This window comes from Brienomyrus brachyistius, chromosome 19, assembly GCF_023856365.1.
Source record: "Brienomyrus brachyistius isolate T26 chromosome 19, BBRACH_0.4, whole genome shotgun sequence".
Classification (NCBI taxonomy): Eukaryota; Metazoa; Chordata; class Actinopteri; order Osteoglossiformes; family Mormyridae; genus Brienomyrus; species Brienomyrus brachyistius.
The window spans coordinates 17563332-17586441 of record NC_064551.1 but is presented as its reverse complement, the minus strand read 5'-3'; the positions used below and the strand labels follow the sequence as shown (position 1 = coordinate 17586441).

General features: G+C 45.1%; 1 protein-coding gene across 1 annotated transcript; it reads left to right on the top strand.

The window, feature by feature from the left end:
* Positions 1-5194: 5194 nt before the first annotated feature.
* Positions 5195-22372, top strand: kcnk3a (potassium channel, subfamily K, member 3a). The gene is made up of 2 exons (XM_048986443.1): positions 5195-5565; positions 19346-22372. The coding sequence occupies exons 1-2, from the start codon at positions 5283-5285 to the stop codon at positions 20200-20202; spliced, it is 1140 nt and encodes a 379-aa protein (XP_048842400.1). The 5' UTR covers positions 5195-5282; the 3' UTR covers positions 20203-22372.
* The last annotated feature ends 738 nt before the right edge of the window (positions 22373-23110 follow it).

Below are 23110 nucleotides of genomic sequence, written 5' to 3'. Positions count from 1 at the left end.
TGACGCATACATTAATTTAAAAATTAAACCTTCCCTTCATCGTAGCCTCGGGACAAACTGTTAACCTTTTCAAAATATAGACGAATTACGTGCATGCCGCGTCTCATTGCTGGAAGCCAAAGGAACGGACATACCATTGGGAAATTTTTATAATCCTTCTCCTTAAAGGGGGGGGGGGGGGGCTTTTTTATATGAAGACCTGTAGAAGAGTCATTTGGGGGGGTAGAGAAAAACAGAAGAGAATGAGAGTAAAATCCATGAACTGGTGAGTCATTAATCACTGAACTGTCTGTCTGACTGATTTGTGAAAATCCCACATAAACCACTGAAATTTGCCAGGTAAATCACATTACTCAGAGCTCGGGTACTACTCCTCGTAACACCAGTATGAGATGAGGATAAGACTGTTAACTGTGTTCACACAAGGTAAAGGTCCTGCAGGAGGAGTACTATACTATATCAATGTTAACCGAATATTTAAAGACCTATACGTGCCTTGATCCCTCATGAGATAATAATAAAAAAAAATCAATTCAATTTTATTTATATAGCGTTTTTAACAACAGTCATTGTCACAAAGCACTTTACATATAACTGACCCAAACCGCACCAAGCAAGCCTGAGGCGACAGAGGCAAGGAAAAACTCCCTCAAGCAGGAAGAAACCTTGAGAGGAACCTAGACTCGGAAGGGGACCCCATCCTCCTCTGGGGGATCGGGCAGCATGAAACTGCATTTATACTGAGATTCATTAGAGTTCATATAGTTTTAAAAGTCCCAGTTGGTTTCATGTAATTATCTCCAAGGAGTCCTGGTGAAGGCTCAAGCGGTGTAGTATCGGCTCGGGAAAGAGAAGATGGAGAAGAATTATTGCCCTACACCTAACCTCTGGCAGTACTAAAGTAACTATGGCAGCCTGGCTAAAAGAGAGATCTGGAAGGAAGCACAGACATGAGGGTTTCCAGGGGTTTTGGCGTCAAGCCAACCAACCGTCAACAGTTTAAGTGATAAAACTTCATGATGGTCTTAACAAAATATTCCAGTTAATAATTATGTTCTTGTGCAAAGGTTCAAGCCAAGCGCTCATATAGAATCAGAGAATCTTCAGGTAGGAAGCTATAATGAAGAGGACCACACCAGGAATAAGACCTTTGAAATACAGGTGCATTAATTAACATCCCCAATGAGGACCTAGGCAAGTGCTGAGGGGGTGTGGCTTTGGGATAGATGTGTGATGCTGCTGTAATGAGCCCAGCAGTGGTGGCAAACATAACGACCCCCCAGCGGGCAAATTAGGCTTTGGCCTCACACTGGCATGAACAGGGGGGTGGTTCCTCTCCATAACAGGATACATTATAATCCTATAATTAACTGATGAATATAAATGATCCTGAGGATTTTTCATATTTCAAAATATAATCACACAAGACTTAATTTTTATCACTTTTATTGTTAATTCTTTAATACTTTTGTTCTTTATATATATGTGTGTGTGTGTGTGTGTGTGTGTTAATTATTGTGGCATCTGGCCCTCGATGTGTTTCTCAAACACTTGTAATATGTGTGTGTGTGTGTGTGTGTGTTAAGTTGCCAAGCTGTATAGCTCTCTATTATAACTCTGCTAATTATGGTTTATTGTGCCTAGAAGGGAAATATCTAAATTTGTAAATATATCATATGGTAGAATGAAATAATAATGGTCACAAATCTCAGTTGTGACCTTCAAAGTTTGTATTATCTTGCCAATGCTGTGCAAATGCAGACCTCCTTTCCCTGTCCATTTGGCACAGTGTGTTTGTTTGCTTGTTTGTTGTTTTTATATTTTCGGTGTCACACGCCTCTGTCACATGTCCAGCAGGTCACATGTCCAGCAGGTCACATGTCCAGCAGGTCACATGTCCTCATAAGTCATTAGAAAGACCTTCAGGACATGGAGTCACTTGTGTCCACGTAGTTGCGTCAGGGGACACGGTTAAGGGAATTTGTTGAAGATGTGAATCTATATTTATTGACATGGAATTCAATTTGCAATTAGCAATTCATATGAAGGGAAAGTTTGTGACTTTGAGATAGCAGGACTGTTTTAATTGGAGAATTGCGTTATGGTCTGTAAATCTCAGAAGTGCTTTGTGATATTGATGGCGACGCACCGTATGTAATGATGGAACTGTCAGATCTGATCTTTCAGCGAAGCTGAAGTTGACTTCGTTATGAAGCCATAATTATGTGGTCAAGTACCACCCCGCAGATCAGAGTTCCCCCACACTGTTTGCCCTACAGCAGATGTCAATAAAGCGCAGTTTTAACCATGAGTGAAGGAACAATTATAGGAATAGTGTGTGGCTCAGCAAGTTTAGACTCTGTGATTAGAAGGTTATCAGTTCAAATCCTGAGGTCAGTGGTACAATTGTGGCGTCTGGCCCTCGATCAAACAACTAGCTGAGTCTGCTTTCTCTAACACTTCTGCTGCGTCGAACAGAGGAGTCCGGTAAATAGAAGGTGAAGTGACTTTGACAACAGAAGATCCCAGTTTGAAGCAGCAGAATGAAGGTGCGATATATTAGAAGGTAAAACTTGTGGAGTCTGTGAAAAACATACATTTCAACGGGTGTATTTATTTTGGTTGCATCACTATAATATGGATGGGAGTAATTGAAATATATCGCAGGAAAATAGTTCCATAAATGCAGGCATGGGGCAATGCAGATTGAGGGAGACCCTAACAGGCTACGTGTGTATGTAATGACATTCATTTAAGTCGCAGTTACAGTTAAAATGTCACATCTAGACTGGAGCCCCCCTACTCAGCTGAACACAGACTGTTTCCTCTCTATAACACAACATAATCTGGGTCTGCTCACCCTGTTCTGGTCACAGGATACAAGGCATCTGACAGGTACCTGATGCAGACATCGCCTGGTGTAGACGACCATGGGAGAGGTGCTCTCTGTGACCCCAGGACTGATCAATGGTGAAATCGAAAGCCAAGGTAATTGATTCCAAGTGCTGCCTCTCGAGACATTAAAGACGAAACACTTCACATGCGTAGATCGTCCAATTAACTGGAACATGTTGCTTGTCTCCTGTGGTACACCTGATTAAACTAAAACTTATACCTCCATCACACTATGAAGATGTCTAACAATAGCACTTCCAATGTATGGAGTGTTCAGCTGTTACCTTTTGAAGACCTTTAATACCAACAGCTGATAATCATCCTACTGCAAATATTTCTGATTACATGTGAGTCTGAAAATCAGGTCAGTCTTCATCTCAAAGGGCTCATTTTTTTCATGCACTTTCCTCTCTCAACGAGGAGCAAATAACGATCATTTCAGTTGGTGGAAAAGGATTATAGTGATTTAATTATAATCATACACGACTTCAGATCTAGCGGGTCTATTCAAATATTAATTACGTGTGATTATACTAAAAGGTATCGGTAATGCAAGGGAGACGAACAGCATTTGTTGGTTTATGCAAAGTATACATACTACAGATACATTGTATACATGACTAAAAGGCAACATTATAATTAGGCCAATCTTTCCTGGATGCTTCTATTTATACCGAGACCCATTATAAGCACAGTAAGATCATTGCACTGTAAAATAAAATAAATCTATTTCCGCGCCAAGCCGAGCTGGCACCCCGACGCGGCTCTTCACTTGGGCTCGCCAAATTGAATTAATGACGGCTTCGTATTCAGCCAGGGGTCCGTCGCGGCACCGGGGCTCTGACCTCCTGCTGCAGGCTCCAGGGGATCATAACACACACGGGTGAGTGACAGGGGCGTCGCTAGGACTGTGTTTTTGTGTGTGTGTGTGTGTGGGGGGGGGGGGGGGGGGCATTAGCTCCCCTCCCGCGAATGAAAGCTGTACACTTCTCAGTCATTTTCAATAGAATTAGCCCCGCCTAGTAAAGGCGTAGCCTCCATTTTCAGAAATATCTCGTGACTTCTTAGTTTGTAATGTCACCTAGTAAGATTAAGAAAACCATCGACGTGATGCGTCAGCATTCAATGTTTGTACCATAACACAATAAATGCTAAATATTATCCTATATATGGAAAAAAGTTCATTTATCTAGTTCCATAATATATGCAAATATAATTTCTACTTCAGTGAACACAATACCTTAAATCGCCGGAAGGTGAAATTCTCGCACCTTGTAGTCTAATTGCGAAACAGGTTAACGAAATTCATAATTACGCGCAGGATCATGGAAATCATCCCATCCGTAAGATCATTTGTGGTCATCTGAGGGAAGCCGTTTAATAAGAAATATTACAGGGAATAATACGTAGTAAATATTCCCCTGGAGTCTCCCCAGCAGCTATCAGCATCTATTAAGCTGCAAGCGGGGTTGACTTATTGGATAGAGGCAATAAAGCAGCGATCAGGCCGCGTTAGAAGCCCCGCCTAACACTCAGTCTTTACCCCAGGCTATGCCCTCACAACAGAAGCGATATGCCCGGTCAGTGGTTCAATGGCACTGACAGTCTGGTATAAAACGAGAGAGGTAACAGAGGATAAAAGCGACGAAGCAATGGGACCGGCATGAGGTCTAAGCGCACCCAATACACGGAATGACAGATTAAACACATTTAAGGTGAATAATTCTGATTTGGTGACATTTTTACTTCTACGGCCGCAGGTTTGTGACATGCTGTTTGTTGTTGGTTCTTTAGCTAAAGTAACAAGTCGTAATGGTTACCTGTTATCACATACTTTGCAAAACAGACACGTTGCATACTCTCTGTTGATACAGAATTTGGTATTCGACTGCATTTAAACTGCTACATTTATAAATTGTCTTGGGAAAACAGCATATATACAATACAAAATTTACGTTAACTTCAAAACAAAGCGCTCTTTTACTATGTCATGCATATTTTAAATCTGATTCCGACTTTCTCTGTCCTTTAATTGTATTCAGATGAGATATTTTGATAAGTTCTGAGAATTGGCGTCCCGTAGCCCATCGCCTCCCGCTAACTGTACATCCTAAATAGGAAGGATTAGTATGCTGTGATACGGGACGCCTGCACAGGCCATAATAGAGAGGCAGACACACCTCAGAACAAATGGCCAAATAAGGAAGCCACGCAGTGGGTCTCCGGCGTGGGGGTGGTGCTGAAGGAACAGCTCCCCTTAACGTGGGCTTTGGGAATAAAGTGATCAAAGAGCGTCTGGCACAGCACAGCGGAGCCATGAGCCAGCCCAGCTCTCCGTCCTCAAGATGTGCATTTAAACTTCTGGAGAGAGCAGCGCCAGCCAGATCATGAAGAGGCAAAACGTGCGGACCCTCGCCCTCATCATCTGCACTTTCACTTACCTACTGGTTGGGGCGGCCGTCTTCGACGTGCTGGAATCTAAAAAGGAGACGACTCAGAAGAAGAAACTGGACGACAAAAAGCAAGAGCTTATGAGTAAATACAACCTAACTAACGTCAACTTTGACGAGCTGGAAGGGGTGGTGTTGCAGCTGAAGCCGCACAAAGCCGGCGTGCAGTGGAAATTCGCCGGCTCGTTCTATTTTGCAATCACTGTGATCACCACAATAGGTAAGACCCCGGCGCAAGTTACTCAACACTACAGGTGTAAGGCAGACATCGCTTTTCATATTACCGTAGATGGACTTTTCCAATTCCAATAGCTTGGTGATTCGTCGATATCCGGCACATCAGTTTTAAACTGCAAGAGGCTGGTAATAGTCCTAAAAAACTGAATTGGCGGATTTTGAATGCATGGTTCATTTTGAGCGGCATTAGATGGTTTTCAAACGTTTGTAGCTGGTCTTAGTGGATCAAGTCCAAGGTTGCTGCTCCAGACTCGCATCCATGTAAATCCGTGTTTATTTTAGTCCATGACACATGTGAAGCCAGCTTCTTGACGCGTCGAATAAAATTTGCCGTTATAGATATTCAGAAATTTTGCGATTACCGCCGGGAATTTGTAACATAAATGAGTAAAACGGGATGTTCATTATAATACAAGCTATATTTTATAGTTTACGATCCCAATTCCACCTTATCTATTGGGACTCCGCGAGTGGCCTGACAGATCTTGAAAGTGAACTACGGAGGGATTTTGAGCTGTTTTGCTCGAGCCGCCGTGATCCGAGGCAGGGTGGATCATAAACGTCTCAAAATACAGTAACGGCAGAATAAATCGTATTCCGCAAAATAAACGTTTGAGTTAAACTGCAACCGGTTTTACAATGAAAAGGCGTCCCAGAAAATCATTATACGCGAGAGTATTGTTTACAGCTCAAACTCAGCCTCCTCCATTGGGAATCATTTCAAAAGTTCCGTAAATATTTTCATGAACTTAATAATAATATTATTAAGCCTAGTAGTAATAATAACAGGCCAAATGTTAATAATAATAATAATAATAATAATAATAATAATAATAATAATAATAATGCCTTTTAACTTAATTGTGTTTTAAGTGATATCCACATTGACAGCAATGCTGTAACGGGAAGTCACAGGCATATTTCCGCTGGCTCTGAGTGATGATTACATCAGGGCGGTTATTAATGCCCCTCCGCAGAGAGCACGTCATGTACCTTAAAGATTCCTTACTTCGCAGGGTCAATCTGTAAGCCATTATACTTTAATTTCACTTAATAATACCTAAAAGTGCTTGATTTTATGTATGACATACATACGTTTTGTCGGGAAACGTTGAGCAATAACACTATACAGTCTCTCGTTTTACAATTGTCTGCCTATAGTTTAAAAATACGCTTTTCGTGTTTTACAGACTGGTAGAATTGGATTGAGAGAAAATATTATTAGACTTCAAACGCAAAGCAAAAGGGAGGAATTTCAATAAAACGCTTGGAGAGCGCCGCCGAACCAGTTCCCTCCCCTGTCCCTCTAGATTCCTCTTGGGAAGGATCACGTTAATGGAAGGAATGCTGAATGGGAAAAATAAATAAGCAATTGGGAAGTGTTCTCACACATGTGGCTTTTGGCATCAGGGCAGTTTTGATAAACTCTCGCGGACCTTTCACATGGTTCCTCTTTGGCAACCTGAGCTGCACTGAATGCCAAGCCTCCGTTCTCACGTCAGGCAGCCGAGCCGCGGAACTGCGGTGATCTGCGGGGTCCGGCTCTGCACGAACGGACGCAATAAATCAATGTGTCCCACTGGCTGGAAAATAAAGCAACAGACGCAACTCGATTAACGGCCTTTGTTTATTTTCGGTTGTTATGCATGCGTGGCTTGAGGAAATTACTTCAATTACTCTGCATAAAAGTTTATTCGTACTTATTTATAGCGGTAATTTCGCGCATTGACGCAGCTGGTTTGGGGTGATAATACTGGCTTATGAAAATAAGTATTCAAAAATATCCCAAGCTGTTATTTTAGAAATACGTTTTTAAAAACAGCGCAGGATCAAGCAGGTAAAACAGAACCAAGGCAAAGCAAAAAGCCAAAACAGAATATAAGTCGCGAAACACAGGAACTAGACATATAAATGAAACACCAGGGAAACAAAATACAAAAAGAGAGGAAGCAGCATTTGAACACCCGACAGAGGAGTTAATAATCACCCACTCAGTTCATTGTGCCTCGCTGCGGTTTAGGGAGTAGAGGAAACACACTAAGGACTTGGATAAGGAGGAGGAACAGGATGGCCAGCGACATCTACTGGCCAAATAGGGAGGAGACATGAAAGATTGGAACAGATGGATGCAGACCCTGACAAATGATGACAGATATGGTTGTTCCAGCTGTTCAGTAACAGCTGCAGTTCTGGGATTTTAATACAGTACTATCTAGAGATTACAGAGAATGGTGCAATAAAAAAGATCTTGTTATAGGCAGTTTGGTTGGCAAAAAACATCTTGTTAATAAAGGATGTCAGTGGAGAATGGTCAGACTTGTTAAAGTCAACAGGTAGGCCACGAGTGCAAAAATGTCATGGGCTTAACTACATAAGGAAAGTTCCAAGCACCCTGTTAAATCCATGGTGTGAAGAATTCTGCAGGCAGCAGGATGCTCTTAATGTATGTAATAATAAGCATAGTTCATATTCACCATTATTCAAGTTAGTTAAAAATGTCCTTGTTTCTAAAAAAAAAAGGCATTTTTTTCCATTAGAATAAATCAAGTGAATAGGTAATACAGTGTAGACATTGTTAATGTTGTAAATGACTATTCTAGCTGGAAATGATTGATTTTAAATCTAATATCTACACTGGCGTACAGAGGCCCATTATCAGTAACCGTCAGTCCTGTGTTCTGATGGCACATTGTGTTTGCTAATCCAAGTTTATCATTTTAAAAGTCAGATCTGGCCATTAAAAAACCCCTTTTGAAGTTATATTAGCACTGTTGAAAACTGTTGCTGATTAAAGAAGCAACAAAAATGGCCTCCTTTAGATTAGCTGAGTGTCTGGAGCATCAGCAATTGTGGGTTTGATCGAAGGCGGCCAGAAATAAAGAACTTTATTCTGAAGCTCATCAGTCTGTTCTGAGAAAGGAAAGCTATTCCATGGGAAATAGTGACCCCAAGTGACCCCAAACTTTTGAACATTAGTGTAAATCTGCCATTAATGAAAAATAAATGACCCCCCTCCAGTACACTGACTGCCTGTTTGAATGATGATCTTGAAGACAGCTCAGTGTGAAAAGCTAAACGAATCTGATGCCTTGATAAAATAATAAAGTCCAGCTCCTTCCAATGATGTTAAGCAACAGCTGTTCATTTCTGATTGTGATGGGAAAGACCTCATTATCTGAAAGACTTTAGAGTATCACCGTGGACGTTTTGAATACCTGCAAGAGCTCAGAGAATAGCCAGGAAGTTTAGACTATCTGCAGGGGTTTAGAGTATCCCCGAGGAAGTTTATAGTATCCCCAGTGACATTCAGAGTACATGAAGGACTTTAGAGTATCCCCAGTGACATTTAGAGTACATGAAGGACTTTAGAGTATCCCCAGTGACATTTAGAGTACATGAAGGACTTTAGAGTATCCCCAGTAACATTTAGAGTACATGAAGGACTTTAGAGTATCCCCAGTGACATTTACAGTACATGCAGGACTTTAGAGTATCCTCAGTGACATTTAGAGTACATGAAGGACTTTACAGTATCCCCAGTGACATTTAGAGTACATGCAGGACATAACAGTATCCCCAGTGACATTTAGAGTACATGAAGGACTTTACAGTATCCCCAGTGATATTTAGAGTATCCTCAGTGACATTTAGAGTACATGCAGGACTTTAGAGTATCCCCAGTGACATTTAGAGTATCCCCAGTGACATTTAGAGTATCCCCAGTGACATTTAGAGTACATGCAGGACTTTAGAGTATCCCCAGTGACATTTAGAGTACATGCAGGACTTTACAGTATCCCCAGTGACATTTAGAGTATCCCCAGTGACATTTAGAGTACCTGCAGGACTTTAGAGTACATGCAGGACTTTACAGTATCCCCAGTGACATTTAGAGTATCCCCAGTGACATTTAGAGTACATGCAGGACTTTAGAGTATCCCCAGTGACATTTAGAGTACATGCAGGACTTTACAGTATCCCCAGTGACATTTAGAGTATCCCCAGTGACATTTAGAGTATCCCCAGTGACATTTAGAGTACCTGCAGGACTTTAGTGTATGTCCAAGAACCTTCAGGTTACCTGCAGTTCCCTCGCATAGTGAGACTTCAGTATAAATATTGAACCCATCATCACTAATGTCCTATGCACTCATTACTCAGATATATTATATCACAATGGTCTGCTGTTCAGGTACTGTGAATGGTGTGTGAGTGTGCCCTGTGATGGGCTGGCCCCCCATCCTGGGTTGTTCCCTGCCTCATGCCCATTGCTTCCGGGATAGGCCCCGGACCCCCCGCGACCCAGTAGGATAAGCGGTTTGGAAAATGGATGGATGGTGCTGGTGGTGTTTCTGTGTGGTGATAGTGCCTAAGGCTAAAATTTGTTACATTCCTGTTTCACGGTTCCTAATGGCGCAGGTAACATTTGAGGCGTGTTGTAGCAGCAAGGCAAGATGGCCGCCAACACACTCAAACAAAGTGTTGCTTCTTCCTATAATCTTTCATGCTTCTTTTGCAACCGCCACGAAGGAAACGTGAGGCGTGATAATCTGGGAGGCGGATCTGCATCAGGAGCTCACGCGGCAGATATCCGTCTTATGGATCCCGCTCTCGTGTTCTGACAGAACAAGCGTATGCTCCACCGCCCCCGGCGGTTTGGCGCCCAAGGAGAGACACTCCAGAGCACCTGCCTTGCCCAGAATTTTAAGTGATTCCGGACAGCCGATGACCGCTTCCAGTGGAAAAAGCTTGTATCTCAGCAACCAAATAAAAGCACACAACAAACTAAAGCAAAAGGCTGATATGAAATAGGCTGACTCTCGCAGATGTGATTACGACATGACGGGCGCGATTATGGGTTCTGCCCGGGGACTTCAGACGCAGGGGAGGTACAGGTCAGGCCTTCTGTTCTCTTCTTGCTTAAGCACAGACACAACAATTCCCTGCTGTCAGTGCCCTGGGTCAGCGATTCACCGCCCTTGAGGCCTGGATGCTTGCTGTCATAGTGCTGGAACATGACCCTTGAGTGCTGTACCCCTGGGAAGAGGCATCCAATCAGAGCACACCTGCCTCTTAGTTGGCCGGGCCTCCAGAGGGATGGGGACGTAGCTCTGCCAAGCCGGGCTCATGTAGCATAGCAGATGCCAGCTGAGATCAGTCCGTTTCCTGACGCCCAGCCTGCACGGGCTGGCGCATAAACAGCATCGCACTGCGGCGGCCTGAGTCCAGTCACTGCGCCAGACTGAGACAAACATTACGGGGATCTCGTGTCAGCAGACGAAGATCATTATCATGTTCTAGAAAGATCTGTGAGGTACCAACAGGGTGCTGAAGGGAGTTTGAGAGCCTGGTGTTCAGTAAGATCTTCATCATGCCTAATGACAGCAATTACGAAGTCAGCAAGCCTGAAATTGTGCATGTTTGGCTATATTTTATCACAACTCCGCTGCTGTAAGAGATACTTAGTCCCTCCACTCTGAGTCACCTTTCCAAGTCCAGCCTCCATAAGCATTAGCCGGATATGGTCAAGGAATGTTTTCCCAGTGTGGGAAGTCCAGCGATCCAGTGTGAAATGACTTTGGCCTCTGGAAAAACTGAAGCTCATTCCCAGCTTCCTTTTAACCTGTAACGGGTAAGAGTAAAATGCCGCTGCAAAGACGAGCAGTTAATTTCAGAATCAAATAAAATCACATCACTGGTCACAACACGTGAAAATTGGTAAGTACAGGTGAGTGAAAAACATGTGCGTTTTTGCAGAGCTCAGCCTTTCTGACGGCCTGCTGGTAGAAACCGTCTGGCAGCCTGTCAGTTCAGGCCCTAATACTGCAGCACCGCCTGCCTGCTGCTTGCTATTTGATTGCTGGCTCCATTCGATTCTAGGTGAATGGAGAGATTGACACGGAGCTTGATGAAACACCGTGTTTTGCTCAAACTCTCCCGGCGTGTTACCGTCAGGTTGTAAAAGTCTCTGAAGGGCGAGTCGGACCCACTAAACTGTTACAAACCACCTTGCTCAGCGGAGATAATTGATGGAGCTTCTAAAATAGTCATATTCCTGATATCATGATTAATCAGCAAGCAGAGGGCTGGGAGCCAAGCAGAAGGTCGTTAGCGTGACACCACAATGAAGCCACCCTTTTCTAAACCGTGAAGCTGTTGTAGCTACCCTGATGCTAATATCTGTGTTTACCCTGTCCTCCGTCACGGTATTGGCTGATTCCTTTTTAAAAGGCCGGAGTCCGACTGCTGTCAAACGGAGCTGTAATAATAAAATGTAGCGACAGGTTCAAATGTAAATGTTTGCTCTTCTCTGGAAGCGTATTCGCTTCTAAAATGAAAAAAATCTCACATTAATATTCATTTTTATGCCTATACATTAATAGTACAACCCAAATAATAGATTGCAAGTTTTCCCACAATCAGGATATAAATTCCTCATTCCTGTGATAGGCCACGGGATGTGTCTCCGTATGGAATCTCGTAGGGGGATCTCCACATGTGGTCCGGTCCGGTCGTTTTCTGCTTTTATATCTTTGATTGCTAGGCTCTGTGGACACAGGCACCTGACCTCCTGCATGAAGCCCTCCACAGAAAACCAGGGCCCCTGCCAAGTCACGACAAACTCATCCATTCCTCTTGGCACAGATCCACCCCCCCGGGTCCCCGATGTGGTAAAACCCAGGTCCTGGTTGTCACTGTGCTCGTGGATGATTCCACTGATGCCTAGTGGGTGGAAAACAAACCGAAACATCCATTATGGGCCTTTTAATACCCCTAATAGTTTTATGACTGTGCTTCTCCAATTTCCTTTCGCAAATAAGATACATCTTACTGACGGCTGTGCTGGGCTGAGAGACGCCACGCTATTGGCTGGCAGGCTGAGCATGTGACCAAGCCTCTCCTCTTGTCTGGAGAGCTCAGTATCCAATGTGAATTATGACAGCTTAATGGCCGGAGGGAAGATGGATGTGGATGTCTTTCTCAGCAGATGGCTGGGAGTCTTTGTGTATTTTATTGTGTGACATATCTTTTAGATAAATTGATGAATAACATGCAATGGCTGATAGTGGGAATTACAAAACATCACTACTCATCTTCTCTGTGACATTGTTTTGGCTCTGCTATTACTTACAATTGTGAGGATTTTGGAAATTAGATTAGCGATATTTTCATTAACAATTTAGCACATACTGTCATCCTGTCCAGGGTGTACCGTACACTTGTGCCCTGAGCTGCCTGGGATAGGCTCCCGGCCCCCATGTGACCCTGACCAGAGTAAGATGGATGGATTTAACACATTATAATACTGTTCAGTGTCTTTAGTTCAAGGTTGGTAATTTTCATGAAAACCTGGGTGAAACCCAAAAACAAAGACTGTTTTATTACTTGTTAGTGCTGCTTTCATCTGAGATATTATTTATTAATATCAAAGAGACATAGTATATAAATCCTCATGGGTGTCACACCTGTGTGCCTTCAGGGGGCAGGAAGAGTAGCATCCAGAAGCTTTAAGGCAGCCTGTTGCAGATGAAGTTATCATTCTGATTTGTGGTCGCTGAGTAAAATAACAATCGAGATGATTTAGCCAAGCTGTCCGAAAGAAAGAACAGAGGAGGCAGGCGCAGCATTAGAGGAGTGAGTTGGGTTTGTTGGTGTATCGGCCCGCAGGACGGAGCTGAAGGTTGTGCAGCTGCAGGTACTATGAAGAGAACAGGCATGGACTCGTAAACCACAGATTGTCAGAAGGTGCAGCTGTTGAACCACTGGATGGAACGTGTAATCCAAACTGTCAAGGTGTCACACGGGTGGATCCAGACAAACAGTACCACAGACCTTACAGTACAGGCATAGACTGATCCTGGGTCAGTACACACTGTGTCACCCCACCCCCCATCACTCCCTCATGGCCATCCACACAGGAAGCCTTTGTTTATATCAAACATGAATTTTAGCAAAACACGGAACCGTCAATCTCTCTTACACTCGTATTCTGTTGATGTTAAAATTAAGCCAAAGGTCACAGAAGCCCTTCGGTTCACATTGTCATTCTTTTGTTTAGTTAACAGCTGATTGCTTCGTAAACAAGATCCCCCAGTTACCAGGGCTGTTGTCAGGCCAGTGGACTGGGGAAACATGTTCGCGGCTAAAAACACGCTGTGAGTGAGGAGGTCAGCAATAGTGTGAGGGTGTCAATGGGAGATGGAGGAGTGCCTCTCGCAGCAGGCCACTAATGAAGATTTAAAGAGCGAGCCGGGCTGCCGTAAAGAAGTGTGTCTGGAATGTAAACAGGGTGGAGGAGTGGCGATTAAGCTGCCAAGAAAGGCAGGAGGGAGCGAAAAAAGGGGCGAAAAGAAACAGGTGGATCTCCCAGCTGTCCAGAATGCATCCCACGCACAGCGGGTGACGGGGTGGGTGTGGCCTCGGGAGCCCCGCACTTCTCACAACATTCAGGTTGTTGGTGGTGTAGGTGCCATATTTTCCATCCCCCGATCATGCTCCCCCCCCCCGCCAGGAATCCCGATCTTTCCTGATATGCTGACAGAGATGCTTCCACCGCGGTTTATCATTTCATCTTTACTGGCAGGCAGCATGGGAGGTAACATGGCGGTATCACAACATATCTGCAAAGCCTGTGCTGTGGTTTTGGAAAAGACAAGTGGGCTGTTAGAGACAGATGGAATTATGGGTCCTCTAACATTCAAGTCCCACTGCACCGTTGTACCTTAGAGGCAGGTGAGTGATGCAGAACTGCTACAGTAATATCCCTCATTAAAAACATCCACTTCAGTAGATAACCATGTTCAATTACGTGAAGTGTTGGGTTAAGCTACAAAATTTTCTCTGTCCCTTCATATCGGTTCTCTGTTTCAAATCATCATATTCTTCTTTTCTTATTCCTGAAATACCCCAGTAATCCCTTTCCTCTCTGAAGCTGAAGCTGAAGATTCTTAGCTTTTGTCATGAAATGCTTACAAGGTGAAAGTGTGACAACATCAAATGGGCTTTCCGGTGACGTCCCAAGCCTCTGCCTTCCAGACACCTCTGAATGGATGAATCCAAAGCCCTGCCATCTCAAATCCAGGGTTTCTCTGACTGTCGATGCTCTCATTCTGGCAGAAATATGAACTGACTTACAAAAGCTGGGTTTTTAGCGCGTGTTCAGTTTTCGCTTTTAACCAGATTCCAACTCACTTGTCTGTTGACGAGTGTCCCATCTGAACTGAAGCGTGCCTCACGACACAGACTGACATACGGGAGATAATCTAGCAAGGATGAGAGCAGCGTGGAGGCTTCCCAAGGCATCATGGGTGGAGGGGTCCCATCACCACCATGCTGAGCTTCAAAGTGCTTTCGAAGCATTTTTAGCTCAGCTAATTGCGACTGCGAAACTCGGCGCGAGGCGTCATGCGATCAGCACTGAGTCGATCGTCAGGGAACACGAGGACCTTTAGCCACGAAAGGAGCAGGAAATGCCTTTTCAAAAGCGCAAGAGCCTCCCGGAAATATCAAATGTTTAATTTAGGGAATCGTGAATATGGCTCGGTCTTAGAAACGCCTGCAGAAATTCAGTTAGGATGGAGGAATAATTGGGGTTTGGCTTTTAGTGGAAAGAGCGAACGGCAATAAAGGCCCAGTAATGGTGAGGAGGGAATTAACAGCGGATGATGGAACGGATTAAAATTCATTAAGAGACACGTACTTTGAAGCCCCTGGGAAAAGCCAGAAATGTGGAAAAATGGATCCGAGTCTGACTCCTTTATCTGTGGCCGAATATTGAGTCAGGTTTGCATCAAAGCAAGTGGGCTTTTACTGTCTTCCATCCAGACACAGCTCTACAGCGGCACGAGATTCTTCCAGGACCACAGGGAAACATACAGACAGCAAGTCAATGATAACAGCAATAACAATAGCAATAATAATCAAAATAAGAATAATAATAATAGTAACCATCAAATGGGCATTATTGTCATACCATCCATATATAGGTGTACAGTGGCACATAACATATCCAAGATGTTTCAGCTCCGCCGTCTGGATAAAGTCATCTGACCATCAAAAGATATGACCACATGGTGAATTCAGCTCATGCTTCGCTAACCATCACGTCTGGCTGTAAACATCCGTGGGTGCAGCTGTGTCACAGCGGCTTTGCCGTGACAGTCAACAGAAGGCAAATCCGGGTCACCGTCCGCCAGGTCGCCCTTCGCCACTCCTGCACAGGAGCATTTTCTCATGAGCACTGCGGGCCTCTGGTCCCGCTCGGCCTGATGTGATTTCAGCTGTTGAATGAATCGTAAACTGATGCGTGAAATCACATCAGCAAAATTATCAGCAAAAATTATCACGGCCAACAATGCTAAAAAAATACTGCCTGACCTCAGGCCAAGGCCGATGACGGTTTTCTTATAGGGTTTTTTTTTTGTAACGTTTTTCACTTAGCAGAGGCCTCTATCCAAAGTGACATACAGTTTTTGGAAATGCATGGACAGTCTCCTGGTTAAATCAGGAGAGCTCACACCAATCCTCCTGCTGTCTGTCTCTGATAACTGATCTCACACCAGTCCTCCTACTGTTTGTCCCTGATAACTGATCTCACACCAATCCTCCTACTGTCTGTCCCTGATAACTGATCTCACACCAATCCTCCTGCTGTCTGTCCCTGATAACTGATCTCACACCAATCCTCCCGCTGTCTGTCCCTGATAACTGATCTCACACCAATCCTCCCGCTGTCTGTCCCTGATAACTGATCTCACACCAATCCTCCCGCTGTCTGTCCCTGATAACTGATCTCACACCAATCCTCCCGCTGTCTGTCCCTGATAACTGATCTCACACCAATCCTCCCGCTGTCTGTCCCTAATAACTGATCTCACACCAATCCTCCCGCTGTCTGTCCCTGATAACTGATCTCACACCAATCCTCCCGCTGTCTGTCCCTGATAACTGATCTCACACCAATCCTCCCGCTGTCTGTCCCTGATAACTGATCTCACACCAATCCTCCTGCTGTCCGTCTCTGGCTCAAGGGCCCAACAATGAAATCACTTGATCCGGCACCTCTTTGATCGTAGCATCCCAACCCACTGAGCCACACATTGCCCCCTATAGATCTGTGTTTGGTACTGCGGACAGTAACATATATTTAAGGATTACACAGGAGCATGGATTAAGAGCAAGGCTTTGTTTGGATCTGTGACTGACACACTTATCTAGCAAATGCCTGTGTAATTAAATATGGTCGGGGTCAGACTCCTCCCGAGGAAACGGCCCTCTTTCTGGAATAATCCCTTATGTCGGCACTATTTTTTTAGGGAATTTTTTCACTAGCGGGAGAGCACTGTGGATCCGGATCCACACATCGCTCCCAGAAACACAAGGTGACACCGGCGATGGATCCAGCATTCCTGTCATCCCACAAAAATGCGCGTTTGTCTAATTAGGAAACCAGCATGGAGCGATTTGGACTAGAGGCGATCCTGAGAAATGTGGGAAGGGGTGTTGCCGCCCTGCTGGTAAAAGCATATCCCTTCCTCTGTCTCCATCTGATCTGCTTTGACACACCCCTGCTGGCAATAAACGCCATCCCATAGTGACTTTATGCATGACGACCATGACCGGCGTGTTTTATAAGATCAGCAGCACTGTCACGCCGAGTCCTGCTCATTACATGCAATCACGCATATGTCAGCGTGAGCTAATTCATCAGATGGCTCACTGCCATTAATAATTACCAAGCAGGTAGATTAATAAGTAAGAAAATAGCCTGTCTTCTTAACAGCATGTCATTGGTAATGAGTCACAGGTCGGTTTAGATTGATGAGCAGTATGTTAAATTCCCTGCGTAACGCAGTCTGTCTGTATTAGCTGTTGGACATTTGGACTGTAAATGGCATCGAATGTGGAAGGAGGCACCGGCTGCTCTTGTGCATTAGAAATGAAATTGCATGTTTTGGTGATATTCAGCCAACCTCAAGCAAACACAGATGTTACCCAGTCTGCTTAATTTTTGACTAATCCCAAATAGTACAAAGAAAAACATTACATCACTGACTACAACACCAAAACCAGACAACACCAGACATTTTCAGGCTCATTATAAGACTGTCTACAAATGGCTATGTACACAGGCAAGGAAATGTCAGGCTCCTGAGTGCCCGGCTGATCACATGATGCATGTCTGGGCCTGCATCCAATTAGGGAGCACTGACATCACACCTCTTAAATTGCCACGTACCCTTAAATTGCATATGCTGGCAGAATGTGTCAGCTGATGTGAGGGAAATGCAGCATGTTCTTGATCCTGGGGGGGTTGAAGCTCCCGCTGGCAAGTCAATGTATGCTTTGGGGGGAGACAGGAACTCAGACAGGAAAAAGAAAGGAAAGTGCAGGACATCACTGGAAAAAGAGGAGAGGCCACCGTTACAAAATAAGCGCAGTGATATATTGCAGTTCCCCTGAGAGCCTCAGGGAGGTGATTTGTTCCCCAATCAGAGACCAGGGATGGAGTCTTAGCAGGGCTGCCTGTGGGTGGCGTGCGAAGCCACATGGGTGATCTTTAAGGTGACACTTGTCACTGTACTAATTAAGGCTCATCATTAGTCCAGGCCCGGGTCGATATTTACAGCATGGCCCTGACAGTGTGAGAGATGACGGCTTTGCAGCAAGTCACTGCAAGCTTCTGAGCTGGGAATGATTTCCGTGGTTTTACTGGGCTTTGGGCTGGCATTCATTTTTGGAACTGGAAAGGACACACAGGCAATTAAAACCGTTCCAGCAACTTCTTCTTGCAGACTCTCTAGCCTCTTTGTTCTGGCAGAGCTTTACCTGCGTAACCATGTGAGGAACTTCCATTCCCAGTGACAACTATGCAACCGGGTTTAAAAAAAAAGAAAAGAAAAAGGACGCTTTTCCCCTATTCGTGTTCTTCATTTTGGTCCAAGAAAACAGAACTGTTCCAATGTAAAATTCAAACTTGGCTATAATCTGATTAAAAAATGTTTTAGATAATTAGAAGTAAATAATTTTAATAGATGTGTTTCGAGTGCAGTTCAGCGTATGAAGGATTGCCTGTCACTGAATCACGCAGCTCTCTCTCACAGATCATGCTGATAAAGGGCCAGTTGGCCGCGCGCCCTTATCTCTCAAATTCCTCAGTGTGTCGGCAGGAAGACGAGAGCAGGAGACTTTCTGTGTGTGAGAGAGAGAGCCTTAGTGTGAGTTCAGTCATCAGAGACAGACAGCAGGAGGATTAGTGTGAGATCAGTCATCAGAGACAGACAGCAGGAGGATTAGTGTGAGATCAGTTATCAGGGACAGACAGCAGGAGGATTAGTGTGAGAGCAGTCATCAGAGACAGACAGCAGGAGGATTAGTGCGAGATCAGTCATCAGAAACAAACAGCAGGAAGATTAGTGTGAGATCAGTTATCAGGGACAGACAGCATGAGGATTAGTGTGAGATCAGTTATCAGGGACAGACAGCAGGAGGATTAGTGTGAGATCAGTTATCAGGGACAGACAGCAGGAGGATTAGTGTGAGATCAGTCATCAGAGACAGATAGTAGGAGGATTGGTGTTAGCTCAGTCATCAGGGACAGGCGGCAGGAGGATTAGGGTGAGCTCCATCATCAGGGACAGATAGCGGGAGGCTTAGTATGAACTCATTCATTAGTGACAGACATTCTGAGGCTTAGTGTGAGCTCAGTCATCAGGCACCATCTGTTAACGTCCAGCTCTCCATTTTCCCCGTCTGTCATACAGGATATGGGCACGCTGCCCCAAGCACAGACGGTGGGAAGGTCTTCTGCATGTTCTATGCGCTCCTGGGAATCCCACTCACCTTGGTCATGTTCCAGAGTCTGGGTGAGCGCATCAACACCTTTGTCAAGTACCTGCTCCACCGCCTCAAGAAGTGCCTTCGTCTGCGGCGGACGGAGGTGTCCATGGCCAACATGGTGACCATCGGCTTCATCTCGTGCATCAGCACACTGTGTGTGGGTGCTGCCGCCTTCTCCCGCTATGAGGACTGGAGCTTCTTCCACGCCTACTACTACTGCTTCATCACGCTCACCACCATTGGCTTTGGCGACTACGTGGCATTGCAGAAAGACCATGCCCTGCAGACCAACCCCAAATATGTTGCCTTCAGCTTCATCTACATCCTGACAGGCCTCACGGTCATCGGGGCCTTCCTCAACCTGGTGGTGCTGCGCTTCATGACCATGAATGCAGAGGATGAGAAGCGGGACGCCGAGCACCGGGCGCTACTGTCGCGTTCTGGCCGGGCCGGCCTCCCGTGCTGTGTGCCGGACCCGCCGTCATCCTCATCGGGCCGTGGCCTCCGCAATGTCTATGCCGAGGTCATGCACTTCCAGTCTATGTGCTCCTGCCTGTGGTACAAGAGCAGGGAGAAGCTGCAGTACTCCATTCCCATGATGATTTCCCGGGACCTATCCACCTCCGATGCCTACATGGGCCAGGGTGAGGCCTTCACCGACCCCCACGCCAACGGCTGTGTCTGCAGCCTACAGCGGCGCTCTGCCATCAGCTCCGTGTCCACTGGCCTGCACAGTCTCTCCACTTACAGGGCACTTATGAAACGACGCAGCTCCATCTAGCTGCCGGAGGACTCACCGCATTTTATCTAGCAAACAGAACCGACGCTCGGATTAGATACAGGCAGAACGTTCCTCTTTGGTGTAGCTGTCTTTCACCTGTTTTGGGACATATAGGAATGGATATGTGAGGGGGAAGTTCTTTAGTAACAGTAAGACATACTACACTTAGTGATTCATACTTTTACGATTTGAAATATGCAGGACAGAGATATTTATCAGATGATCCCATCATTAATTAATGTCCTAATGCTTTGTTTTTATAAAATGAAGTTGTGTCTTCGTTTCCCTTGAAGACTAAGGGGACACTTTCGAGTGCAGGAATATTTAAGAAATGTGTATATATTTGTAATTTTCACAATTAACAGAGATTATAACTCTATCAGGGGATATGCTTATTTTTGCTGCCAAAGGATTTAAGTCTCAGTCTCACGTAATGTCCAGTCCATGACAGACCAGTCCCCCCCACTGTGTTTCTCAAAAATGCTTTTCCCGTCCACATAGCTGCTTTAACCTTGCTTTAATGTCCTGCGGCACATGGTACACCTGGTGTATAGTGAGTAATTGAGGGTTAATGGCACTTTAGGAAACCTCCTTAGATATCCGCACGCTGGTACTCGTGGCAGAACCAGCCGAACGAACACTATAGCACCTAAGTTTGAAACTTAACGGGAATTTCATATCCTTTGAAATGTGAAGACATGTCGATCGCTGGTGGAGTGGGACAGAAAATGGAGGCGGGGGACCAAGAAGATGGTGCTTGAGGACAGTGTGGGTCTGGACGAGTGATCAAGGGTCCAAAAGCATGGTACGGGAATCAGGCGCCATTCACTCGACGTGGTCTGTGCGTCTGCTGACAGTGCGACAAACTGGACTAGGGATGTGAAAGTCAACATCACTGTGCACACACACAACAAAATGAGGTGACCAGTGTGTGACCAAGCATCAGACTGTGGTCTCCCTCTGGTTCGTGGCTCCCAGAATGCCGAGATTCTATCTGAAGCAAAAAGGCTGCCAGTCATGATTTCAGCAATATTTGGTGGATGGAACTTGCCTTGTTGTGTGTCCTCTGTCCTCTGATTAAAAGAATACACCCAGATCACTCGAGGAGGATGCATCGCATGTCACTACAAAACTAACATTCCCTTTTCTGCTGGAACTGGGTGACAGCAAGGTAACGATTTCCCGAGGCTGTCGACACAGGTCCATGCATCCGAATGCGCTGTGAAGGATGCCTCCCTGAAGTACTTCACTGCCCTCTGCTGCTCAGATGCCCTTTCCCGGTGCTCTTCCCACCGCCGGATCTGCCAGCTACTCGTCGGGGGACTCCCTTGACCTGCACTGAACTTCACTGTCCACTCACACCAACGTAAAATGTACTTTTAGAGCTGGTGGGACCTTTTAATGAGGATGTCATTCCCAAACCTGCGACAGTTATTTTTGAGACACATTCCTACAAGACTTAACACAGTTTCCACAGCTGAATTTTCCAGTGGTTAAACTGCTTTTAAAGTCACAGAGGTCATGTGGTACCATGTCAGCTGACACAGCCTAGTGTGGTACAGACTGCTAATGTCCCTATGTATATGTATGTATATGTCCATCTGTGCCCAGCGGTGGTATAGACCACCATTCTAATCACACATTTGCATGGGGCCCTTTAGGTTTGGGGCCCCTTTGTTGGACACAAACAGTCACTATACGGGGGGGGGGGGGGGGGGGTGGCTCCAGAAACAGCAAACCCTCCGCTCTGTACGTACAGGATGAGGTCATTGCTGGGCAGAGGTCTATCAATTTCATTTGGCCTCAGCGCTGACAGGATCTGAACCCCTGTGTTGTTTTGGTTTACTGTGCTTATTGGTAGACCTTAGGGATGAATTGAGTAAAAACTCACTGTGATTTCTCTCCCCTACCACTCCATTAAGAAGGCATAAACCTCTAATAGAGGTTTCTAGAACAAAAGTAGCTTGAATCAGCATACTATGGGTTGTCAGAAAAGGGTGTAATTTCCATTTACAAGAGATTTCATAAATATTTGAAGAGTTTAATGTCTCACTGTCTCAGAATTATTTAACGAAAAGTACTGTTATGCTGGCGTGTGAAATTAGAGAATGATTACCTTGCCACTGATAAGAAATTTTCTGTAATTAAAGAAGTCTAGATATAGAAATCAGCTGGTGCTTCTCCTGTTATTTATTTTGTTGTTATGTGCTGATTTGGTCACAGTCCGCGGAGCAGCTTCAGGTCCATACGAGGTCTGCTAATACTCTGGATTATGGGTACAAATCGCTAAAAGCACATTATAATTTACTGAGCTGGCCTGGAAGATGAACATGAAGAGGCAACAAATCAGCAGACGCTGCCTCGCCATTCGTCCATGGCTGGTCCTCCAGACGACCCCGGTGTGACTCTCGTCATATCGCAGGGGAACAGGCTACAGACCGTTAAGTCCTCCATAAATAACATTAAACCATTGTGACACACGAGAGGATGAAGTCACAAGACTCACTTATTTCGCAAGTAACCTGTTTGACATTCTGTACCTTGTTTAATTACGGATCTACAGACTGATTCCCACTGATCGTACCTTAGGGCCAGAGCCTTAGTGCTCTGTAACACACACAGCCTCCTACCTCAACATTAATAACATTACATCTATAACTCTATTCCTAATAACAGTGCACACATGTGCATGCATATGTAACACCCACCCGTTGCAGCACTGATATATTTTTACTTATTTAGCAGACGCTTTCATCCAAAGCCACATACACATCCCCATCATCCTCCTTCATCTGTCTCCCCCTTTCACCCCTACAACCCTAACCCTCATACCTCTCCCTGGTCCACATCATCCCCTCCATCCTCATCTCCCTCCCACCTCCCCATCAGCCTCCCTCATCCTCGTCCT

Excerpts from the sequence above, each read along its gene's own strand:
- kcnk3a (XM_048986443.1), top strand. The coding sequence starts at position 5,283 with ATGAAGAGGCAAAACGTGCGGACCCTCGCCCTCATCATCTGCACTTTC. Across the intron at positions 5,566-19,345 it reads CACTGTGATCACCACAATAG|GATATGGGCACGCTGCCCCA; the intron begins GTAAGACCCCGG and ends TCTGTCATACAG.